Source organism: Cetorhinus maximus, unplaced genomic scaffold (assembly GCF_964194155.1).
Source record: "Cetorhinus maximus unplaced genomic scaffold, sCetMax3.hap1.1 HAP1_SCAFFOLD_3090, whole genome shotgun sequence".
NCBI classification, from domain to species: domain Eukaryota; kingdom Metazoa; phylum Chordata; class Chondrichthyes; order Lamniformes; family Cetorhinidae; genus Cetorhinus; species Cetorhinus maximus.
Window position 1 is genome coordinate 6,507 of NW_027599017.1, and position 24,711 is coordinate 31,217.

At 58.8% G+C, this 24,711-nt stretch overlaps 2 protein-coding genes across 3 annotated transcripts; one reads left to right on the forward strand and one right to left on the reverse strand.

Annotated features, from left to right (window-relative positions):
- The first annotated feature begins 1,221 nt into the window (after positions 1-1,221).
- On the forward strand, positions 1,222-9,860 carry LOC144677813 (uncharacterized). The gene is made up of 3 exons (XM_078537823.1): positions 1,222-1,547; positions 5,864-5,974; positions 9,102-9,860. The coding sequence occupies exons 1-3, from the start codon at positions 1,222-1,224 to the stop codon at positions 9,328-9,330; spliced, it is 666 nt and encodes a 221-aa protein (XP_078393949.1). The 3' UTR covers positions 9,331-9,860.
- LOC144677814 (septin-1-like) lies at positions 3,950-24,420 on the reverse strand. 2 transcript variants are annotated; one of them, XM_078537824.1, is made up of 8 exons: positions 24,291-24,420; positions 21,454-21,571; positions 21,028-21,129; positions 19,989-20,085; positions 16,731-16,893; positions 15,684-15,774; positions 13,287-13,700; positions 3,950-4,258 (listed from the first exon to the last, which is right to left on the reverse strand). In XM_078537824.1, the coding sequence occupies exons 2-7, from the start codon at positions 21,544-21,546 to the stop codon at positions 13,620-13,622; spliced, it is 627 nt and encodes a 208-aa protein (XP_078393950.1). In that variant the 5' UTR covers positions 21,547-21,571; positions 24,291-24,420; the 3' UTR covers positions 3,950-4,258; positions 13,287-13,619. The 2 variants fall into 2 exon arrangements, with proteins under 2 accessions (XP_078393950.1, XP_078393951.1); XM_078537825.1 differs by lacking the exon at positions 3,950-4,258 and having other exon boundaries at positions 12,976-13,700; positions 24,291-24,402.
- Positions 24,421-24,711: the final 291 nt, after the last annotated feature.

The following is a 24,711-nucleotide window of genomic DNA, read 5'->3' on the forward strand; positions in this document are numbered from 1 at the left end:
GAGGAGGGGGTTTTTAGCTACGAGGTTCGGCTAGGGAAGGACGTGAGGGTCCCCCGAGAGGGGGATTTGCCCTGAACGGTTCCCCGGGGGACGAGGAGGGGGTTTTTAGCTACGAGGTTCGGCTGGGGAAGGACGTGAGGGTCCCCCGAGAGGGAGATTTGCCGGGGACGAGGAGGGGGTTTTTAGCTACGAGGTTCGGCTAGGGAAGGACGTGAGGGTCCCCCGAGAGGGGGATTTGCCCTGAACGGTTCCCCGGGGGACGAGGAGGGGGTTTTTAGCTACGAGGTTCGGCTGGGGAAGGAGGTGAGGGTCCCCCGAGAGGGAGATTTGCCGGGGACGAGGAGGGGGTTTTTAGCTACGAGGTTCGGCTAGGGAAGGACGTGAGGGTCCCCCGAGAGGGGGATTTGCCCTGAACGGTTCCCCGGGGGACGAGGAGGGGGTTTTTAGCTACGAGGCTCGGGCTGGAGAAGGACGCGAGGGTCCCCCGAGAGGGAGATTTGCCAGGGACGGTTTCCCGGGGACGAGGAGGGGGTTTTTAGCTACGAGGTTCGGCTAGGGAAGGACGTGAGGGTCCCCCGAGAGGGGGATTTGCCCTGAACGGTTCCCCGGGGGACGAGGAGGGGGTTTTTAGCTACGAGGTTCGGCTGGGGAAGGAGGTGAGGGTCCCCCGAGAGGGAGATTTGCCGGGGACGAGGAGGGGGTTTTTAGCTACGAGGTTCGGCTAGGGAAGGACGTGAGGGTCCCCCGAGAGGGGGATTTGCCCTGAACGGTTCCCGGGGATGAGAGGGAGGCGGTGGGGGGGATTTTTTTATCTACGAGGTTCGGGTTGGAGGACCTGGGGCTGTTCTCCATCAGAGCGGAGGAGGTTGGAGGGGACACTCGGACAGTGACGGGATGGGATAAGGCCGACAGAGGAAAGTTGTTCCCATTGTGGCTGTCGGCGAAAGGACCGGGTGTGGGGGCGGGGGGGGTGGACACTGATTTTGGATCAGGTCGGAGGGGGTTTGAGGGGGTGGAGTGTGAGGAAGAATTTTTGTACGCGGTGAGCAGTCACGACCTGGAACTCGTTGCCCGCTACATGGTGGCAGCGTCGGGTTGAGGGTCATAAACTTGCGGGGCTGCGGGGGAGAGAGGAAGCGGTTGGGGGTGGTGGGAATGGATTGCTCCAGAGGGAGCCAGCATGTGTTCCAATGGACCGAATGGCCTCCCCCCCGCCCCCTTATGGCTGGCTGCGGCGCAGCGGGGAGAGTCCCTGTCCAGAAGCTCCGGGTTCCTGTCACGCGCCCGGACCGGGCGTTGCGAACGCAGCCCAACAAAGGGCCGGTTGTCGACCTGCAAAGCCCTCCCCGGCCATACGAGAGGGAGCCACCGCTGGTCAGCCACGCGGCGGGAGGGACTCGGGACCCTCTACCCTCGCTGTCCGTCGCTGCAGAGCGTGCAGCCTGCGCCGAGGGGGAGGGCCACGGAAAACCACAGACTCCCCCAGTGAACCCGAACACACCTCAAGCCCAAAGGCAATATCCACGCTCAGGGCTGACAAGTGGCGAGTAACATTCACCCCACACGAGTGTCAGGCAATGACCATCTCCAACAAGAGAGAATCCAACCATCGCCCCCTTGACGCTCAATGCCATTACCATCACTGAATCCCCCACTATCAACATCCTGGGGGTTACCATTGACCAGAAACTGAACTGGGACCAGCCATATAAATACTGTGGCTACAAGAGCAGCTCAGAGGTTGGAAATCCTGCGGAGAGTAACTCACCTCCTGATTCCCCAAAGCCTGTCCACCATCGACAAGGCACAAGTCAGGAGTGTGATGGGACACTCTCCCCACTTGCCTGGATGAGTGCGGCTCCCACAACACTCGAGAAGCTCGACACCTTCCAGGACAAAGCAGCCCCCGCTCGATCGGCACCCCATCCACAAACATTCACTCCCTCCACCACTGACGCACAGGGGCAGCAGTGCGTGTACCATCTACAAGATGCACTGCAGCAACTCGCCAAGGCTCCTTCAACAGCGCCGCCCAAACCCACGACCTCTACCGTCTAGAAGGACGAGGGCAGCAGACACATGGGGAACACCACCACCTGGAAGTCCGGGCCCCTCACCATCCCGACTTGGAAATATATCTGCCGTTCCTTCAATGTCGCTGGGTCGAAACCCTGGAACTCAATCCCTAACTTGCACCCCATGGACTGCAGTGGTTCAAGAAGGGGCCTCACCACCAGTTGGGACTGTTCTCCTCGGAGAAGAGAGGGTCGAGAGGAGATTTGATCGAGGTGTTCAAAATCACGAGGGGGTCTGGAACGGAGTGGATCGGGAGAAACTGTTCCCAATGGGGGAAGGATCGAGAAGCAGAGGGGCACGGGTTGAAGGCGATGGGTAAAAGGAGCGACGGAGACACGAGGAGGAACTTTTTCACGCAGCGAGGGGTTAGGGTCCGGAACGCGCTGCCTGAGAGTGTGGGGGAGGGAGGGTCAATTGAGGGAGTTAGGGTCTGGAACGCGCTGCCTGAGAGTGTGGGGGGGAGGGAGGGTCAATCGAGGGGGTTAGGATCTGGAACGCGCTGCCTGAGAGTGTGGGGGAGGGAGGGTCAATCGAGGGGGTTAGGATCTGGAACGCGCTGCCTGAGAGTGTTGGGGAGGGAGGGTCAATCGAGGGGGTTAGGGTCTGGAACGCGCTGACTGAGAGTGTGGGGGAGGGAGGGTCAATCGAGGGGGTTAGGGTCTGGAACGCGCTGACTGAGAGTGTGGGGGAGGGAGGGTCAATCGAGGGGGTTAGGATCTGGAACGCGCTGCCTGAGAGTGTGGGGGAGGGAGGGTCAATCGAGGGGGTTAGGGTCTGGAACGCGCTGCCTGAGAGTGTGGGGGGGAGGGAGGGTCAATCGAGGGGGTTAGGATCTGGAACGCGCTGCCTGAGAGTGTGGGGGGAGGGAGGGTCAATCGAGGGGGTTAGGGTCTGGAACGCGCTGCCTGAGAGTGTGGGGGGAGGGAGGGTCAATCGAGGGGGTTAGGGTCTGGAACGCGCTGCCTGAGAGTGTGGGGGAGGGAGGGTCAATCGAGGGGGTTAGGGTCTGGAACGCGCTGACTGAGAGTGTGGGGGAGGGAGGGTCAATCGAGGGGGTTAGGGTCTGGAACGCGCTGACTGAGAGTGTGGGGGAGGGAGGGTCAATCGAGGGGGTTAGGATCTGGAACGCGCTGCCTGAGAGTGTTGGGGAGGGAGGGTCAATCGAGGGGGTTAGGGTCTGGAACGCGCTGCCTGAGAGTGTGGGGGGGAGGGAGGGTCAATCGAGGGGGTTAGGATCTGGAACGCGCTGCCTGAGAGTGTGGGGGGAGGGAGGGTCAATCGAGGGGGTTAGGATCTGGAACGCGCTGCCTGAGAGTGTGGGGGGGAGGGAGGGTCAATCGAGGGGGTTAGGATCTGGAACGCGCTGCCTGAGAGTGTGGGGGAGGGAGGGTCAATCGAGGGGGTTAGGGTCTGGAACGCGCTGCCTGAGAGTGTGGGGGGAGGGAGGGTCAATCGAGGGGGTTAGGATCTGGAACGCGCTGCCTGAGAGTGTTGGGGAGGGAGGGTCAATCGAGGGGGTTAGGATCTGGAACCCGCTGCCTGAGAGTGTGGGGGAGGGAGGGTCAATCGAGGGGGTTAGGATCTGGAACTCGCTGCCTGAGAGTGTGGGGGGAGGGAGGGTCAATCGAGGGGGGAGGTTAGGATCTGGAACGTGCTGCCTGAGAGTGTGGGGGAGGGAGGGTCAATCGAGGGGTTTAAGAGGGAATGGGATTGTTATCAGGAAAGGAAAAATGAACGGGGAGAATTTGGGAGATTGGCACTGGGCTGGGTGGTGTTGTGGAGAGACAGCACCAATACAATGGGCCAAATGGCCCCTCTGCTTCCACGTTCTACACTGACCCCTGATTTCATCCAGTTTGACAGGACACAGACGAACATGGAAGGATAATTTTTTATTAACAAACTACGCATAGGAACAAGGATAAAATTCAAAATTGATGCTAACCATTGACAACAGCAATTGGATGCAAAAAACAGGCAAGATTCAACTTTAACTATTCGTCAGTTAGACAGGGATTCAACAGCGGACAGTGTGAGGGAGCTAAATTAACGTCAGTAGAGATACAGTCAGTAACACAGGGCGCTGGGGGGAGAGGGGTTACTGAGTGACAGTGTGAGGGAGCTAAATTAACGTCAGTAGAGATACAGTCAGTAACACAGGGAGCTGGGGGGAGAGGGGTTACTGAGTGACAGTGTGAGGGAGCTAAATTAACGTCAGTAGAGATACAGTCAGTAACACAGGGCGCTGGGGGGGGAGAGGGGTTACTGAGTGACAGTGTGAGGGAGCGGGATTAACATCAGTAGAGATACAGTCAGTAACACAGGGCGCTGGGGGAGAGAGGGGTTACTGAGTGACAGTGTGAGGGAGCTGGATTAACATCAGTAGAGATACAGTCAGTAACACAGGGCGCTGGGGGGAGAGGGGTTACTGAGTGAGAGTGTGAGGGAGCTGGATTAACATCAGTAGAGATACAGTCAGTAACACAGGGAGCTGGGGGGAGAGGGGTTACTGAGGGACGATTGGAGAGGGTGAGGGGCGATTGGAGAGGGTGAGGGGTCATTTGGAGATGGTGAGGGGTCATTTGGAGAGGGTGAGGGGCGATTGGGGAGGGTGAGGCGGATGGGGGAGGGTGAGGGGGGTGAGGGGCGATTGGAGAGGGTGAGGGGCGATTGGAGAGGGTGAGGGGCGATTGGAGAGGGTGAGGGGCGATTGGAGAGGGTGAGGGGCGATTGGAGAGGGTGAGGGGCGATTGGAGAGGGTGAGGGGCGATTGGGGAGGGTGAGGGGCGATTGGAGAGGGTGAGGGGCGATTGGAGAGGGTGAGGGGCGATTGGAGAGGGGGAGGGGCGATTGGAGAGGGGGAGGGGCGATTGGAGAGGGGGAGGGGCGATTCTGGAGGGGGATGGAGGAGGGTAAGAGGCAATTTGGGGTGTGATTGGAGAGGGTGAGGGCGATGGGGAGGGTGAGAGGGGTGGGGGAGGGAGAGGGGCAATTGGAGAGGGTGAGGGGCAATTTGAGGGGGTAATTGGGGAGGGTGAGGGGCAATTTGAGGGGGTAATTGGGGAGGGTGAGGAGTAGCTGCAGAATGGGAGGGAGTAATTGGGGAGAGTGAGGGGGTAATTGTGGAGGGTGAGGGGGTAATTGTGGAGGGTGAGGGGGTAATTGTGGAGGGTGAGGGGGTAATTGGGGAGGGTGAGGGGGTAATTCAGGAGAGTGAAATTATATTTTAATATCGTGTTTCTTTCTTTCTCTCCGTCCCCTTCTCCCTCACTCCGCCGTCTCCTTCTCCCTCACTCCGCCGTCTCCTTCTCCCTCACTCCGCCGTCTCCTTCTCCCTCACTCCGCCTTCTCCCTCACTCCGCCGTCTCCTTCTCCCTCACTCCGCCTTCTCCCTCACTCCGCCGTCTCCTTCTCCCTCACTCCGCCGTCTCCTCCTCCCTCACTCCGCCGTCTCCTCCTCCCTCACTCCGGCGTCTCCTCCTCCCTCACTCCGCCGTCTCCTTCTCCCTCACTCCGCCGTCTCCTTCTCCCTCGCTCCGCCGTCTCCTTCTCCCTCACTCCGCCCTCTCCTTCGCCCTCACTCCGCCGTCTCCTTCTCCCTCGCTCCGCCGTCTCCTTCTCCCTCGCTCCGCCGTCTCCTTCTCCCTCACTCCGCCCTCTCCTTCGCCCTCGCTCCGCCGTCTCCTTCTCCCTCGCTCCGCCGTCTCCTTCTCCCTCACTCCGCCGTCTCCTTCTCCCTCGCTCCGCCGTCTCCTTCTCCCTCACTCCGCCCCTGCCCCCCGTCTAGCCGGAGGCTTCACGCTGACTTTGTGAACGAGCGAGACTGGAACCAGTACCACCAGCCCCGGAACCTTCTACTGGCCCTCGTCGGTGAGGTTGGAGAGACAGCGGAGCTCTTGTAAGTGAACGCAGTGTACGACCCTCACCCTCACCCTCACCCTCACACTCACCCTCACCCTTACTCTCACTCTCACTCTCACCCTCACCCTCACCCTCAACCTCACCCACACCCACACCCTCACTCTCACTCTCACCCTCACCCTCACTCTCACCCTCACTCACTCTCACCCTCACTCTCACCCTCATCCTCACTCTCACCCACACCCTCACCCACACCCACACCCTCACTCTCACCCTCACTCTCAACCTCACCCTCACCCACACTCTCACTCTCACTCTCACCCTCACCCTCACCCTCACCCTCACTCTCACCCTCACTCTCACCCTCACCCTCACCCTCACTCTCACCCTCACCCTCACCCTCACCCTCACCCACACCCTCACCCACACCCACACCCACACCCACACTCTCACTCTCACTCTCACCCTCACCCTCACCCTCACTCTCACCCTCAATCTCACCCTCACTCTCACGCTCACCCTCACCTTTACCCTCACCCTCACCCTTACCCTCACCCTTACCCTCACCCTCACACTCACCCTCACTGTCACCCTTACCCTCACCCTTACCCTCACTCTCTCACCCTCGCTCTCACCCTCACTGTCACTCTCACCCTCACCTGTACCCTCACCCTCACTAACACTCTCACTCTCACCATCACCCTCACTCTCACTCTCACCCTCACTCTCATCCTTACCCTCACCCTCACTCTCACTCTCTTACCCTCACCTTCACCTCACTCTCACCCTCACTCTCACTCTCACCCTTACCTCACCCTTACCCTCACTCTCACCCTCACTCACCCTCACCCTCACCCTCACTCTCACTCTCACCCTCACTCTCACCCTTACCGTCAGCCTCACCCTCTCACTCTCACCCTCACCCTCACCCTCACCCTCACCCTCACTCTCACCCTCACCCTCACCCTCACCCACACCCACACCCTCACCCACACCCACACCCACACCCACACCCACACTCTCACTCTCACCCTCACCCTCACCCTCACCCTCACCCTCACCCTCACTCTCACCCTCACTCTCACCCTCACTCTCACGCTCACCCTCACCTTTACCCTCACCCTCACCCTTACCCTCACCCTCACACTCACCCTCACTGTCACCCTTACCCTCACCCTTACCCTCACTCTCTCACCCTCGCTCTCACCCTCACTGTCACTCTCACCCTCACCTGTACCCTCACCCTCACTAACACTCTCACTCTCACCATCACCCTCACTCTCACTCTCACCCTCACTCTCACTCTCTTACCCTCACCTTCACCTCACTCTCACCCTCACTCTCACTCTCACCCTTACCTCACCCTTACCCTCACTCTCACCCTCACTCTCACCCTCACCCTCACCCTCACTCTCACTCTCACCCTCACTCTCACCCTTACCGTCAGCCTCACCCTCTCACTCTCACCCTTACCCTCACCCTCACTCTCACTCTCACTCTCTTACCCTCACTCTCACTCACTCTCACCCTCACCCTCACTCTCACCCTCTCACCCTCATTCTCACCCTCACTCTCCACCTCACCCTCACTCTCACCCTTACCCTCACCCTCACTCTCACCCTCACCTTCACCCTCACTCTCACTCTCTTACCCTCACTCTCACCCTCACCCTCACTCTCACTCTCACCCTCTCACCCTCACCCTCAGCCTCACTCTCCACCTCACCCTCAGCCTCACCCTCAGCCTCACCCTCACCCTCACTCTCACTCTCACCCTCTCACCCTCACCCTCAGCCTCACTCTCCACCTCACCCTCAGCCTCACCCTCACTCTCACTCTCACCCTTACCCTCGCCCTCACTCTCACCCTCACTCTCACCCTTACTCTCACCCTTACCCTCACCCTCACTCGCCACCTCACCCTCACTCTCACCCTCACCCTCACTCACCCTCACCCTTACTCTCACCCTCACTCTCACCCTCACCCTCATTCACCGTTACCCTCACCCTCACTCTCACTTTCACCCTCACTCTCACCCTCACTCTCACTCTCACTTTCACCCTCACCCTCACTTTACTCTCACTCTCACTCTCACTCTCACTCTCACTCACACCCTCACCCTCACTCTCACCCTCACCCTCACCCTCACCTCACTGAGCGATTCTCTCCCTTGTGGAGGTCACTGTGTGTCCATCGTGTAACCCCAGCCCGTGTCCCGCTGCACGCTCACTGTAACTAACCCCTTGCGGAGGTCACTGTGTGTCCATCGTGTAACCCCAGCCCGTGTCCCGCTGCGCTCTCACTGTCACTAACCCCTTGCGGAGGTCACTGTGTGTCCATCGTGTAACCCCAGCCCGTGTCCCGCTGCGCTTTCGCTGTAACTAACCCCTTGCGGAGGTCACTGTGTGTCCATCGTGTAACCCCAGCCCGTGTCCCGCTGCACTCTCACTGTAACTAACCCCTTGTGGAGGTCACTGTGTGTCCATCGTGTAACCCCAGCCCGTGTCCCGCTGCGCTCTCACTGTCACTAACCCCTTGCGGAGGTCACTGTGTGTCCATCGTGTAACCCCAGCCCGTGTCCCGCTGCGCTCTCACTGTCACTAACCCCTTGCGGAGGTCACTGTGTGTCCATCGTGTAACCCCAGCCCGTGTCCCGCTGCGCTCTCACTGTAACTAACCCCTTGTGGAGGTCACTGTGTGTCCATCGTGTAACCCCAGCCCGTGTCCCGCTGCGCTCTCACTGTCACTAACCCCTTGCGGAGGTCACTGTGTGTCCATCATGTAAACACAGCCCGTGTCCCGCTGCGCTCTCACTGTAACTAACCCCTTGTGGAGGTCACTGTGTGTCCATCGTGTAACCCCAGCCCGTGTCCCGCTGCGCTCTCACTGTCACTAACCCCTTGTGGAGGTCACTGTGTGTCCATCGTGTAACCCCAGCCCGTGTCCCGCTGCGCTCTCACTGTCACTAACCCCTTGTGGAGGTCACTGTGTGTCCATCGTGTAACCCCAGCCCGTGTCCCGCTGCGCTCTCACTGTCACTAACCCCTTGCGCAGGTCACTGTGTGTCCATCGTGTAAACACAGCCCGTGTCCCGCTGCGCTCTCACTGTAACTCATCTCTGTCTGCCTCTCATTCTCTCTCTCTCTCTCTCGCTCTCTCTGGCAGCCAGTGGCGAGGCGAAGTGCAGGAGGGGCTCCCGGACTGGACGGAGAAGGAGGTGGAGGCGCTCTCCCACGAGCTGAGCGACGTCCTCATCTACCTGGTGAGGCTGGCGGAGAAGTGCCGCATCGACCTGCCCCGGGCCGTCCTGCGCAAGGTGGAGCTGAACGGGCAGAAGTACCCCGCCCACCTCGTCCGGGGCTCGGCCAAGAAGTACACCGAGTACACCAAGTGAGGGGGGTGGGGTTTGCCGGCGTTGGCGCAGGGGTGGTATCTATCCCTGCCTACCGGCTCTGCCCTCGGGACTCTCCGTGCCCTCGTCGCTTTGCAACCCCCACCCACCCCAGATCGATCGCGGGGCTTTTGCCGTGCGCCGGCCTCTCTCTCTCTCCCCCCTCTCCTGTGGTGGTCTTGGGTTTGGTGGAGTTCGGCGGTGTCCCTTCCCGATGCCTGACTGCCCTTCCTCGCCTTCCGAGGTCACGTGACCTTTGCCGGTACCCATGCTGGTCGTGGGGGCGTGCAAAAGAGAGAGAGAGAGAGAGCAGGGGCTTCGTTTTGGGGGTAAAAGGAGGGCGTTGGTGTCGGGTGGGGTCATCGTGAAGGTCCGGCTCGAACCTCTTTTTCTCCCCCCCCCCCACCCCTCCCCCAACACCCACCAGCGTGCCGGAGAGATCGCCCCCCCCCAGCCCCTCGGAAAGTGTTGCTCCGGTTTGTATGGTGACCCCCCTCTGTGTAATAAACGCTGAATAAATCATTTGAAACCCGACGCTTATCTTTTGAGTGAGTGTGGCCGGAGCGGGTCCTGGGGTTGATCGGGGGAGGGTGGGGGGGGAGGAGTTTTACCTACGAGGCTCGGGCTGGGGAAGGAGGTGAGGGTCCCCCGAGAGGGAGATTTGCCGGGGACGAGGAGGGGGTTTTTAGCTACGAGGTTCGGCTAGGGAAGGACGTGAGGGTCCCCCGAGAGGAGGATTTGCCCTGAACGGTTCCCCGGGGGACGAGGAGGGGGTTTTTAGCTACGAGGTTCGGCTGGGGAAGGAGGTGAGGGTCCCCCGAGAGGGAGATTTGCCGGGGACGAGGAGGGGGTTTTTAGCTACGAGGTTCGGCTAGGGAAGGACGTGAGGGTCCCCCGAGAGGGGGATTTGCCCTGAACGGTTCCCGGGGATGAGAGGGAGGCGGTGGGGGGGATTTTTTTATCTACGAGGTTCGGGTTGGAGGACCTGGGGCTGTTCTCCATCAGAGCGGAGGAGGTTGGAGGGGACACTCGGACAGTGACGGGATGGGATAAGGCCGACAGAGGAAAGTTGTTCCCATTGTGGCTGTCGGCGAAAGGACCGGGTGTGGGGGGGGGGACACTGATTTTGGATCAGGTCGGAGGGGGTTTGAGGGGGTGGAGTGTGAGGAAGAATTTTTGTACGCGGTGAGCAGTCACGACCTGGAACTCGTTGCCCGCTACATGGTGGCAGCGTCGGGTTGAGGGTCATAAACTTGCGGGGCTGCGGGGGAGAGAGGAAGCGGTTGGGGGTGGTGGGAATGGATTGCTCCAGAGGGAGCCAGCATGTGTTCCAATGGACCGAATGGCCTCCCTCCCCCACCCCCCCCGCCCCCTTATGGCTGGCTGCGGCGCAGCGGGGAGAGTCCCTGTCCAGAAGCTCCGGGTTCCTGTCACGCGCCCGGACCGGGCGTTGCGAACGCAGCCCAACAAAGGGCCGGCCGTCGACCTGCAAAGCCCTCCCCGGCCATACGAGAGGGAGCCACCGCTGGTCAGCCACGCGGCGGGAGGGACTCGGGACCCTCTACCCCCGCTGTCCGTCGCTGCAGAGCGTGCAGCCTGCGCCGAGGGGGAGGGCCACGGAAAACCACAGACTCCCCCAGTGAACCCGAACACACCTCAAGCCCAAAGGCAATATCCACGCTCCGGCTGACAAGTGGCGAGTAACATTCACCCCACACGAGTGTCAGGCAATGACCATCTCCAACAAGAGAGAATCCAACCATCGCCCCCTTGACGCTCAATGGCATTACCATCACTGAATCCCCCACTATCAACATCCCGGGGGTTACCATTGACCAGAAACTGAACTGGGACCAGCCAGATAAATACTGTGGTTACAAGAGCAGGTCAGAGGCTGGGAATCCTGCGGAGAGTAACTCACCTCCTGACTCCCTCCCCAAAGCCTGTCCACCATCGACAAGGCACAAGTCAGGAGTGTGATGGGACACTCCCCACTTGCCTGGATGAGTGCGGCTCCCACAACACTCAAGAAGCTCGACACCATCCGGGACAAAGCAGCCCCCGCTCGATCGGCACCCCATCCACAAACATTCACTCCCTCCACCACCGACGCACAGGGGCAGCAGTGCGTGTACCATCTACAAGATGCACTGCAGCAACTCGCCAAGGCTCCTTCGACAGCGCCGCCCAAACCCACGACCTCTACCGTCTAGAAGGACAAGGGCAGCAGACACATGGGGAACACCCACCACCCGGAAGTCCGGGCCCCTCACCCATCCCGACTTGGAAATATATCTGCCGTTCCTTCAATGTCGCTGGGTCGAAATCCTGGAACTCAATCCCTAACTTGCACCCCATGGACTGCAGTGGTTCAAGAAGGGGCCTCACCACCAGTTGGGACTGTTCTCCTCGGAGAAGAGAGGGTCGAGAGGAGATTTGATCGAGGTGTTCAAAATCACGAGGGGGTCTGGAACGGAGTGGATCGGGAGAAACTGTTCCCAATGGGGGAAGGATCGAGAAGCAGAGGGGCACAGGTTGAAGGCGATGGGTAAAAGGAGCGACGGAGACACGAGGAGGAACTTTTTCACACAGCGAGGGGGTTAGGGTCTGGAACGCGCTGCCTGAGAGTGTGGGGGGAGGGAGGGTCAATCGAGGGAGTTAGGGTCCGGAACGCGCTGCCTGAGAGTGTGGGGGGAGGGAGGGTCAATCGAGGGAGTTAGGGTCTGGAACGCGCTGCCCGAGAGTGTGGGGGAGGGAGGGTCAATCGAGGGGGTTAGGATCTGGAACGCGCTGCCTGAGAGTGTGGGGGAGGGAGGGTCAATCGAGGGGGTTAGGATCTGGAACACGCTGCCTGAGAGTGTTGGGGAGGGAGGGTCAATCGAGGGGGTTAGGATCTGGAACCCGCTGCCTGAGAGTGTGGGGGGGAGGGAGGGTCAATCGAGGGGGTTAGGATCTGGAACGCGCTGCCTGAGAGTGTTGGGGAGGGAGGGTCAATCGAGGGGGTTAGGATCTGGAACCCGCTGCCTGAGAGTGTGGGGGGGAGGGAGGGTCAATCGAGGGGGTTAGGATCTGGAACGCGCTGCCTGAGAGTGTGGGGGAGGGAGGGTCAATCGAGGGGGTTAGGATCTGGAACGCGCTGCCTGAGAGTGTGGGGGAGGGAGGGTCAATCGAGGGGGTTAGGGTCTGGAACGCGCTGACTGAGAGTGTGGGGGGAGGGAGGGTCAATCGAGGGGGGTTAGGATCTGGAACGCGCTGCCTGAGAGTGTGGGGGAGGGAGGGTCAATCGAGGGGGTTAGGGTCTGGAACGCGCTGCCTGAGAGTGTTGGGGAGGGAGGGTCAATCGAGGGGGTTAGGATCTGGAACCCGCTGCCTGAGAGTGTGGGGGGAGGGAGGGTCAATCGAGGGGGGAGGTTAGGATCTGGAACGTGCTGCCTGAGAGTGTGGGGGGAGGGAGGGTCAATCGAGGGGTTTAAGAGGGAATGGGATTGTTATCAGGAAAGGAAAAATGAACGGGGAGAATTTGGGAGATTGGCACTGGGCTGGGTGGTGTTGTGGAGAGACAGCACCAATACAATGGGCCAAATGGCCCCTCTGCTTCCACGTTCTACACTGACCCCTGATTTCATCCAGTTTGACAGGACACAGACGAACATGGAAGGATAATTTTTTATTAACAAACTACGCATAGGAACAAGGATAAAATTCAAAATTGATGCTAACCATTGACAACAGCAATTGGATGCAAAAAACAGGCAAGATTCAACTTTAACTATTCGTCAGTTAGACAGGGATTCAACAGCGGACAGTGTGAGGGAGCTAAATTAACGTCAGTAGAGATACAGTCAGTAACACAGGGCGCTGGGGGGAGAGGGGTTACTGAGTGACAGTGTGAGGGAGCTAAATTAACGTCAGTAGAGATACAGTCAGTAACACAGGGCGCTGGAGGGGAGAGGGGTTACTGAGTGACAGTGTGAGGGAGCTAAATTAACGTCAGTAGAGATACAGTCAGTAACACAGGGCGCTGGAGGGGAGAGGGGTTACTGAGTGACAGTGTGAGGGAGCTAAATTAACGTCAGTAGAGATACAGTCAGTAACACAGGGCGCTGGGGGGAGAGGGGTTACTGAGTGACAGTGTGAGGGAGCTGGATTGACATCGGTAGAGATACAGTCAGTAACACAGGGCGCTGGGGGGAGAGGGCCTATTTCACCCGATGAAGACTCCTGACCCTGTTGAGCTGGTGTTGAGTGGTAGATCCCTGGAGCTGTCCGTTGTTGCAGGGCCTCTTCTGAACTCAGAGTGCGTCGGATTGCTCCCCCTGCGACTGTTGCATTTGCTGCTGCATTTTCTGCAGCATTTCCTGCATCCGTCTCAACTGCGAGGGAGCACAAGGGGCACAGAGTGTGAGAAAGAGAGAGAGAGAGAGGGGCAGAGATGAGGTGTTGGGGGAGAGACGGAGGGAGGGTGGGGAAGAAAGAGGTTGTGCCACCCGGAATGGAGTGCGAGAGCCTGGTGGTGTCCCTCTGTCTGCAGCTCTCCTCATCTCCCTCTGTCTGCGGCTCTCCTCATCTCCCTCTGTCTGCGGCTCTCCGCGCCCCCCTCCGTCTGCGGCTCTCCTCGCCTCCCTCCGTCTGCGGCTCGCCTCACTCCCCTCCGTCTGCGGCTCTCCGCGCCCCCCTCCGTCTGCGGCTCTCCGCGCCCCCCTCCATCTGCGGCTCTCCTCGCCTCCCTCCGTCTGCGGCTCGCCTCACTCCCCTCCGTCTGCGGCTCTCCTCGCCTCCCTCCGTCTGCGGCTCTCCTCCACTCCGTCCGTCTGCAGCCCAACTCCCCTCCCTCTGTCTGCGGCTCTCCTCCCCTCCCTCTTTCTGCTGGGCTCCTTCTGTCTGCCTGATTCTGCGCCTCCCACTGTCTGCTCAACTCCCCGCACCCTCCACCCCCCCAGCTCTGTCTGTGGATGTCCTTCCCTCCCTCTTTCATCAGGCCCTCTCCCCTCCGCCTATCTGCATGACCCTGCCCCACCCACTGTCTGGGGGGGCCCCACCCCTCCCTCTGTCTGTGGGTCACTACCAACCCCACCCCCACCCGTCTAAAGTTCTCCTTCCCTCCCTCTATTTGTGCAACTCCGCCCCTCCCTCCCTGTCTGTCTCATTCCCTCCCTCCTGTGTGCAGCTCTCCCCTCCCTCCTGTGTGCAGCTCTCCCCTCCCTCCTGTGTGCAGCTCTCCCCTCCCTCCTGTCTGCAGCTCTCCCAGCCCTCCTGTCTGCATCTCTCCCCGCCCTCCTGTCTGCAGCTCTCCCCACCCTCGTGTCAGCAGCTCTCCCCGCTCTCGTGTCTGCAGCTATCCCCTCCCTCCTGTCTGCAGCTCTCCCAACCTCCTGTCTGCAGCTCTCCCCAACCTCCTGTCTGCAGCTCTCCCCTCCCTCCTGTCTGCAGCTCTCCCCTCCCTCCTGTCTGCAGCTCTCCCCTCCCTCCTGTCTGCAGCTCTCCCCTCCCTCCTGTCTGCAGCTCTCCCCTCCCTCCTGTCTGCAGCTTTCCCCTCCCTCCTGTCTGCAGGTCTCCTCCCCTCTTCCTGCCTGCGTCTCTCCTCCCCACCTCCATTTGCCTGCAGCTCTCCTTTCCCTCCTGCCTGCGGCTCTCCTCGCTTCTCTCCAGTCTGCGGCTCCCCCTCCCATCCCGCCGCCCGCAATAGCCCTCCCTCCCCCCACCCCCCCCACAGGCCCGCGCTCCTGGCAGATCCTCGACAGCACCAGAGCGGCCGCGTCTCTCCTGTCTGACCTCGACGTCTCGACGCGCCTCCCCGCCCTCCTCTCTGCAGCTCTCCCCGCCCTCCTGTCTGCAGCTCTCCCCGCCCTCCTGTCTGCAGCTCTCCCCGCCCACCTGTCTACAGCTCTCCCCACCCTCCTGTCTGCAGCTCCACCCGCCCTCCTGTCTGCAGCTCTCCCCGCCCTCCTGTCTGCAGCTCTCCCCGCCCTCCTGTCTGCAGCTCTCCCCGCCCTCCTGTCTGCAGCTCTCCCCGCCCTCCTGTCTGCAGCTCTCCCCGCCCTCCTGTCTGCAGCTCTCCCCACCCTCCTGTCTGCAGCTCTCCCCGCCCTCCTGTCAGCAGCTCTCCCCGCCCTCCTGTCAGCAGCTCTCCCCTCCCTCCTCCAGGACCGCGGCCCTGCCGCCCCCAGCACCGCCCCCTCGCTCCCACGTCCCCGTCCTCCTCGTTCCCTCCACCCCCACCATCGCCCCGAGACGCCCCCCTGCACACACGCGCCCCACCCCAGCCACTCCTCCCCGCCCCAGACCCGCATAAACCTCCCCCCGCCCAGCCACCCTCGCCTGCGCCGTTCCAGACCCAGGAGCGACATTAAACCCACCTCTTCGTCCTTCTCACGAATAAGCTTCTCAGTCTCGGCGAGAGGGAGCATGGAGATGGAGAGCTCAGACATGCTCTGACGGGAAATCTTGCTGCAGAGGGAAAATCAAAAGACGACTTGGATCAGCGACTTCTTCAGGGAGATATCTGTACACTGACTGGTGTCCCTCAGTCCCTCTCTCTCTCAGGGAGATATCTGTACACTGACTGGTGTCTCTCAGTCCCCTCTCTCTCTCTCAGGGAGATATCTGTACACTGACTGGTGTCTCTCAGTCCCTCTCTCTCTCTCAGGGAGATATCTGTACACTGACTGGTGTCTCTCAGTCCCTCTCTCTCTCAGGGAGATATCTGTACACTGACTGGTGTCTCTCAGTCCCTCTCTCTCTCTCAGGGAGATATCTGTACACTGGTGTCTCTCAGTCCCCTCTCTCTCTCAGGGAGATATCTGTACACTGACTGGTGTCTCTCAGTCCTCTCTCTCAGGGAGATATCTGTACACTGACTGGTGTCTCTCAGTCCTCTCTCTCAGGGAGATATCTGTACACTGACTGGTGTCTCTCAGTCCTCTCTCTCAGGGAGATATCTGTACACTGACTGGTGTCTCTCAGTCCATCTCTCTCAGGGAGATATCTGTACACTGGTGTCTCTCAGTCCCTCTCTCTCAGGGAGATATCTGTACACTGACTGGTGTCTCTCAGTCCCCTCTCTCTCTCTCAGGGAGATATCTGTACACTGACTGGTGTCTCTCAGTCCCCTCTCTCTCTCAGGGAGATATCTGTACACTGACTGGTGTCTCTCTGTCCCTCTCTCTCTCAGGGAGATATCTGTACACTGACTGGTGTCTCTCAGTCCCCTCTCTCTCTCTCAGGGAGATATCTGTACACTGACTGGTGTCTCTCAGTCCCCTCTCTCTCTCTCAGGGAGATATCTGTACACTGACTGGTGTCTCTCAGTCCCTCTCTCTCTCTCTCTCTCTCTCAGGGAGATATCTGTACACTGACTGGCGTCTGTCTGGGAGGAAGGGGATTGACGGGGAGTGTGTACATACGTGCGGCTGCGATCTTTGGCTCCGATGCGCGTCATGCTCTGTATGCACTCGGCCCGGTAATTCTCGTAGTGGACCTCCTGAGTGACATCCTTCAGGTCCTGCATGTGGGTCTGGATCAGCATGTTCCTCAGCTTCACAAAGTCGCAGTGTGTGGGATCGTCCACTGCGGGAGCAGGCAGCCAGAATTAGTTCATTCAGGGGACACCCCTCACCCTTTACCAGCGCTGCCCCACCTCCCCTACCCAGTCTCCGCCCATCCCGGGGGTTTGGGTGGTGGGGGGGCTAGCTGGGATCTACTAGGCAGTGAAATGTGGCCGTGGTGCCCGGGTATCCGCTCCACCATCCAGACCAGCCACGGACGGCCAGTGACCCACTCCGCAGCCAGCATGGATCACCGGGATCCACTGGATGCCCAGCGGTCCGCGGGGATAGCGCGGGCTGGGATCCACTCTTCCTGCCCGACCCGATCACATCCCGGGATACACACACACACACACCAACCCTGCGCACTGACTGCGGGGATCGGGATCCACTCCGCCACCCTCTTCAGATCGCAGGGGCCGGGATCCACTCCGCCACCCACCCGATCGCCACCCGGGATCCACTGCGGCCACCCGTACGGATCGCAGCCCGGGATCCGCTCCGCAATCGGCGCTGACCACCGCCTGGGATCTACCCCACCGTCCACACTGATCGTGACCCGGGATTCATTCCGCGACCCACACAGATCACAGCACAGGATCTACTCTAAAACAAAACATGCAGATCACCACCCGCGATCCACTCCACAAACCACACAGGTCATTCCCAGGGATCCACTACAAAATTCGCACTGGTCACAGTCCAGATTCCACTCTGCAATCGGCACTGATCTCAGCCCAGGATCCACTCTGCAATCGGCACTGATCTCAGCCCAGGATCCACTCTGCAATCTGCACCTATCTCAGCCCAGGATCCACTCTGCAATCTGCATTGATCCCAGCCCAGGAGCCACTCTGCAACCTGCAAAGATCTCAGCCCAGGATCCACTCTGCAATCTGCACAGATCTCAGCCCAGGATCCACTCTGCAATCGACACTGATCACAGCCCAGGATCCGCTCTGCAATCTGCATTGATTACAGTTCAGGATCCACTCTGCAAACTGCACTTATCTCAGCCCAGGATCCACTCTGCAATCTACACTGATCGTAGCCCAGGATCCACTCTGCAATCTGCACTGATCTCAGCCCAGGATCCACTCAGCAATCTGCACTGATCACAGCCCAGGATCCACTCTGCAACCTGCACTGATCTCAGCCCAGGATCCACTCTGCAATCTGCACTGATCACAGCCCAGGATCCACTCTGCAATCTGCACTGATCACAGCCCAGGATCCACTCTGCAATCTGCACTGATCTCAGCCCAGGATCCACTCTGCAACCCGCACTGATCACAGCCCAGGATCCACTCTGCAACCTGCACTGATCAGAGCCCAGGATCCACTCTGCAATCTGCATTGATCATAGGCCAGGATCCACTCTGCAATCTGTACTGATCACAGCCCAGGATCCACTCTGCAACCTGCACTGATCTCAGCTCCACAATCCTCACTGATCGCAGCATTTGGGATCCACTCCGCAACCCACCTGATCGCTCCACAATCGGCACTGACCACAACCTGGGATCTACCCCACAATCCACACTGATCGTGACCCGGGATTCACTGCACAACCCACACAGATCACAGCACAGGACCCACTCTAAAAACCACACCGATCACCACGCGGGATCCACTCCACAAACCACACAGATCATACCGGGGCATCCACTCCAAAATTTGCAATGGTCACAGCCCCGATTCCACTCTGCAATCTGCACTGGTCATTGCCCAGGATCTACTCTGCAATCCACTCTTATCACAGCTTGGGATCCACTCCACAACCCACACAGATCACAGCCTGGGATCGACTCCACAATCGAAACTGACCACAACCTGGGTCTACTCCACAAACCACACAGATAATTCACAGGATCCACTCAAAAATTCACACTGGTCACAGCCCGGGATCCACTCTGCAATCTGCACTGATCTCATCTCAGGATCCACTCTGCAATCGGCACTGATCTCAGCCCAGGATCCACTCTGCAACCTATACCACTTACAGCCCAGGATCCACTCTGCAATCTGCACTGATCTCAGCCCAGGATCCACTCTGCAATCTGCACTGATCCCAGCCCAGGATCCACTCTGCAATCTGTACTGATCTCATCCCAGGATCCACTCTGCAATCTGCACTGATCTCAGCCCAGGATCCACTCTGCAATCTACGCTGATCACAGCCCAGGATCCACTCTGCAACCCGCACTGATCTCAGCCCAGGATCCACTCTGCAATCAGCACTGATCTCAGCCCAGGATCCACTCTGCAATCTGCATTGATCACAGCCCAGGATCCACTCTGCAATCTGCACTGATCTCAGCCCAGGATCCACTCTGCAATCTGCACTGATCTCAGCCCAGGATCCACTCTGCAATCTACACTGGTCACAGCCCAGGATCCACTCTGCAATCTGCACTAATCTCAGCCCAGGATCTACTCTTCAATCTGCACTGATCACAGCCCAGGATCCACTCTGCAATCTACACTGACCACAGCCCAGGATCCACTCTGCAATCTGCACTGATCTCAGCCCAGGATCCACTCTGCAATCTATACAGATCGCAGCCCAGGATCCACTCTGCAACGTATACCGGTCTCAGCCCAGGATCCATTCTGTAATCTGCACCGATCTCAGCCCAGGGTCCACTCTGCAATCTATACTGATCACAGCCCAGGATCCACTCTGCAATCTATACAGATCGCAGCCCAGGATCCACTCTGCAAAGTATGCCAGTCTCAGCCCAGGATCCACTCTGTAATCTATACTGATCACAGCCCGGGATCCACTCCACAATTCACGCTGATCACAGTCCGGGATCCACCGCACATTAGGCGGTGATCACAGCCCAGGATCCACTCCACAATTCACACTGATCACAGTCCGGGATCCACCCCGCACATTAGGCAGTGATCACAGCTTGGGATCCACTCCACAATTCACACCGATCGCAGTCCGGGATCCAGTCCGCATCAGGCCCTGATCACAGATACGCGTCGAGTGGATTTGATCGCAGATCCACGGGAGTTCAGTGGTCTGAGTGCGGGCACTGGCCCCTTTGCCACTTGGCGCAGAGTCCAAGCTACTCTGTCACCCACATGGGCGAGGATGGTACCTACCCTCCACAACACCCCAGGGATACAGGCGACCTCGCACCTCCTTCCCTTTGCTTTCGATCAGAGTGCTGCTGCCTATCACCGCAAAGGGTATGCTGTTCTGAAAGACAAACAGAGGCACAAGAGGATGGTCAGTGATCACTTAGGACTCTCTGGAGGTCTCTCTAACCCTCTCTCTCTCTCACACTCCTGTATCTGGGGAGGTCTCTCTAACCCCCTCTCTCTCTCACACACACTCCTGTATCTGGGGAGGTCTCTCTAACCCCCTCTCTCACACACTCCTGTATCTGGGGAGGGCTCTCTAACCCTCTCTCTCTCTCACACTCCTGTATCTGGGGAGGTCTCTCTAACCCTCTCTCTCTCTCACACTCCTGTATCTGGGGAGGTCTCTCTAACCCTCTCTCTCTCTCTCTCCCACTCCTGTATCTGGGGAGGTCACTCTAACCCTCTCTCTCTCTCCCACACTCCTGTATCTGGGGAGGTCTCTCTAACCCCCCTCTCTCTCTCACACTCCTGTATCTGGGGAGGTCTCTCTAACCCTCTCTCTCTCTCACACTCCTGTATCTGGGGAGGTCTCTCTAACCCTCTTTCTCTCTCTCACACTCCTGTATCTGGGGAGGTCTCTCTAACCCTCTTTCTCTCTCTCACACTCCTGTATCTGGGAAGGTCTCTCTAATCCTCTCTCTCTCACACTCCTGTATCTGGGGAGGTCTCTCTAACCCTCTCGCTCACACTCCTGTATCTGGGGAGGTCTCTCTAACCCTCTCTCTCTCACTCCTGTATCTGGGGAGGTCTCTCTAACTCTCTCTCTCTCTCACACTCCTGTATCTGGGGAGGTCTCTCTAACCCTCTCTCTCTCACACACTCCTGTATCTGGGGAGGTCTCTCTAACCCTCTCTCTCTCACACACACTCCTGTATCTGGGGAGGTCTCTCTAACCCTCTCTCTCTCACACTCCTGTATCTGGGGAGGTCACTCTAACCCTCTCTCCATCTCTCTCTCTCTCTCACACACACGCGCACCCCCAGCCCACGGGACCCACCTTCAGCTCTGCGTACTGTTGCTTGAAATCTTCGTCCTCGTCGGAGTCGCACTCGGGGAACTGGTAAACGTTAATCCCGTGTTCGTCGATCTCCTGGCGAATCTGTAAAGGAGAGGGGTTGGTGGGTGGGTGGGCGGAGATAGAGTCTGAAGAGGCTTGCCACCCTCTCACGCGCATGCCCCACCTTCCACTTCGGTCCCGCCCTCCCGCCGCCGCCTCCACCCCACCGTCCCACCTTACGGTTCTGCCGGCTATTCGACTGTGGGAGGCCTCGCGCCTCGTCGATCGGGGGTCCCCGTCCGGCCGCGATGGGCGGGGGAGAGAGAGAGAGAGGGGGTGAGTTAACCCTCTCTTCCCCCCCCTCCCCCAACCCCCAGACCTGCCCTCGGAAACCCCGAACGCCCCCACCGGCGGACCTGCCCTCACCTTGTACTTGGTCCGCTTCACCTCGGCCGGGGTCAGGGTGTCGGCCTTGGCGATGACGGGCACGATGTTGACCTTCTCGTGGACCGCCTTCATGAACTCGATGTCCAGAGGGCGGACTCTGTGCGTGTGAGAGAGAGGGAGAGGGAGAGAGAGAGGGTTGACATATCCGCGCATCGATTCACTTCCTCCCTACCTCCCCCCACCACCGATATCCTATCACACCCCCCCCACCCTCGCTCACCCCGAATCCATCCACCTCAGCCTCAAAGACTCCGCCCCCGCTGCCTATTGAGGGAGAGAGTTCCCACGACTCACGACCCTCGGGAGAGAAATTATTTCTCCTCCTCCCCGTCTTAAGCGAGCGACCCCGTATTTTTACAACAGTGACCCCACCCGCCCCCCCCTCGTTCCAGATTCCCCCACAAGAGGAAACGTCCCCTCCACGCCCACCCTCAGCATCGTTAAAGGTTTCAATCCAGTCGCCTCTCACTCTCCTAAACTCCAGCGGTGTTCAAACCCAGCCCCTGTCCCACCCTTCCTCATCGGACAACCCGCCGAATCCCCAACTATCAGTCTGGATGCAGCATTGAAAGGGCCGCAGCACATTGGCAGCCCCACCCCCACTCGCTCAACTCACTCTTATAGCTAAGGAGGTCTCTCTAGCCCCCTCTCTCTCTCACACACTCCTGTATCTGGGGAGGTCTCTCTAACCCTCTCTCTCTCTCACACTCCTGTATCTGGGGAGGTCTCTCTAACCCCCCCTCTCTCTCTCACACTCCTGTATCTGGGGAAGTCTCTCTAACCCTCTCTCTCTCTCACACTCCTGTATCTGGGGAGGTCTCTCTATCCCCCTCTCTCTCTCTCACACTCCTGTATCTGGGGAGGTCTCTCTAACCCCCTCTTTCTCTCTCACACTCCTGTATCTGGGGAGGTCTCTCTAACCCTCTCACACTCCTGTATCTGGGGAGGTCTCTCTAACCCTCTGTCACACACACCTGTATCTGGGGAGGTCTCTCTAACCCTCTCTCTCTCACACACTCCTGTATCCGGGGAGGTCTCTCTAACCCCCTCTCTCTCTCACACTCCTGTATCTGGGGAGGTCTCTCTAACCCTCTCTCTCTCACACACTCCTGTATCTGGGGAGGTTTCTCTAACCCTCTCTCTCTCACACACTCCTGTATCTAGGGAGGTCTCTCTAACCCCCTCTCTCTGTGTCACACTCCTGTATTTGGGGAGGTCTCTCTAACCCTCTCTCTCTCTCTCTCACACTCCTGTATCTGGGGAGGTCTCTCTAACCCTCTCTCTCTCTTTCTCACACTCCTGTATCTGGGGAGGTCTCTAACCCCCTCTCTCTCTCTCACACTCCTGTATCTGGGGAGGTCTCTCTAACCCTCTCTCTCTCTCTCTCACTGTCTTGCATTTGGGGAGGTCTCTCTAACCCTCTCTCTCTCTCTCTCTCACTCCTATATCTGGTCCCTCTAACCCCCTCTCTCTGAACTCCTCCCAACACATGTACACCCTTCCTTAGATAAGGAGACCAGGACTGTACACAATACTCCAGATGTGGTCTCAGTAGTGCTCTGTACAGTGAGACCACACCTGGAGTACAGTGCGCAGTTCTGGTCTCCACATTTAAGGGAGGGTATCTTTGCTTTGGGAAGGGCGTACAGTGAAGGTTCACTCGATTGGTCCCTGGGGTGACGAGAGAGGGGGTTGTGCAGTGGTACCCTACAACGAGAGGCTGAGCAAATTGGGTCTATAATTCTCCGGAGTTTGGAAAGGGTGAAGGGGTGATCCCGATGAAACACACAAGACTCCGAAGGGGTATAAAACACTGGTGAGGCCATAACAGGAGTATGGTGTGCAACTCTGGTCACCACATTACAGGAAGGGCGGATTAGCTCTGGAGAGAGTGCAGAGGAGGTTTACAAGAACGTTGCCAGGGTTAGAGAAGTGTAGCTACGAGGAGAGATTGGAGAGGGTCGGGGTTATTTTCCTCAGGATGAAGAAGGCTGAGAGGTGACTCGATCGAGGTTTACAAAACGATGAGGGGGAATAGATAGAGCGGACAGGATAAAATTGTTTCCCTTGATGGAGAATTCTAGAACCAGGGGACATAGATTCAAGATCAGCGGCAGAAGGTGTAAGGGGGACATGAGGAAGAACTTTTTTAACACAGAGGGTAGTGGGTGTCTGGAATTCGCTGCCCAAGTTAGTGGTAGAGGCAGAAACTCTAAACTCTTTTTAAAAAAGTACCTGGATCTGCACCTTAAGTGCTGTAAGATGCAGGGCTATGGGCCGGATGCAGGGAGGTGGGGTTAGAAAGGGCACCTGGGTGCCCTCGGGCTGGTATGGACAAGATGGGCTGAATGGCCTCCTCTTCTGTGCTGTAACTTTTCCATTTTGGACTGAGACGGAGGAGAGATTTCTTGGCTTGGAGGGTCGGGAATCCTTGGAGTTCCACAGAGGGGCCGCGGACGCTCCGTCGCCAAGCGGATTGCGGACCGGGATCGAGAGGTTCCCGGTCTCTCGGGGAATCGTAAGGGGAGGGGGGGGCGGCGGGAATGTGGAGCGGGAGCCCGGCGTCACCCATGACTGTGTTGAGCAGTGGAGCAGGTTCAGAGGGGCTAAACGTGAGGGCTGGGGAGGGATGTGCATCCAGTTACGCGTGGGAAAGGGTTGCGCATCCAGTTGCCCGTGGGAAAGGGTTGGTACCCCTCCCCTTGTGGTTGAGTTGCGGCGGTGGGGGGTGGGTTGGGGGTGCGCGTACGCGGGGTAGCTTGGAACCTCTTCTCACGGCGCACAGCTCGGGGGTGGGGGTTGCCGCTTGCACTTACCCGTGCCCCAGAGGGGAGAGGAAGTAGAGGAGACAGTGGACGCGATTGTCCTGGATGTTCTTGCGATTCAGGCCACTCTCGTCGCGGAAGTAATGCTCGAACTGCTCGTCGATGTAGGTGACGATGGGCTTCCAACTGGAAAGGGAGACGCAGCAGTTAAAGGGCTGCAGCAAATTGGAAGACGCACTCCCCCTTCACTCCCTCACGCTCCTGTATCTGGGGAGATCTCTCTAACCCTCTCTCTCTCTCACACTCCTGTATCTGGGGAGGTCTCTCTAACCCTCTCTCTCACACTCCTGTATCTGGGGAGGTCTCTCTAACGCGCTCTCTCTCACACACACTCCTGTATCTGGGGAGGTCTCTCTAACCCTCTCTCTCTCTCACACACTCCTGTATCTGGGGAGGTCTCTCTAATCCTCTC

Bases quoted from the DNA above. Each gene is read 5' to 3' on its own strand.
- LOC144677813 (XM_078537823.1), top strand. From the start codon at position 1,222: ATGGCTGGCTGCGGCGCAGCGGGGAGAGTCCCTGTCCAGAAGCTCCGG. The intron at 1,548-5,863 runs GTAACATTCACC...CCCCCCGTCTAG, and splicing joins TCAGGGCTGACAAGTGGCGA to CCGGAGGCTTCACGCTGACT. The intron at 5,975-9,101 runs GTAAGTGAACGC...TCTCTCTGGCAG, and splicing joins GGAGAGACAGCGGAGCTCTT to CCAGTGGCGAGGCGAAGTGC.
- LOC144677814 (XM_078537824.1), bottom strand. From the start codon at position 21,546: ATGAAGGCGGTCCACGAGAAGGTCAACATCGTGCCCGTCATCGCCAAG. The intron at 21,130-21,453 runs GTGAGGGCAGGT...TCTCCTTTACAG, and splicing joins TGAAGCGGACCAAGTACAAG to ATTCGCCAGGAGATCGACGA. The intron at 16,894-19,988 runs GTAGGTACCATC...CTGCTCCCGCAG, and splicing joins TCCCTGGGGTGTTGTGGAGG to TGGACGATCCCACACACTGC.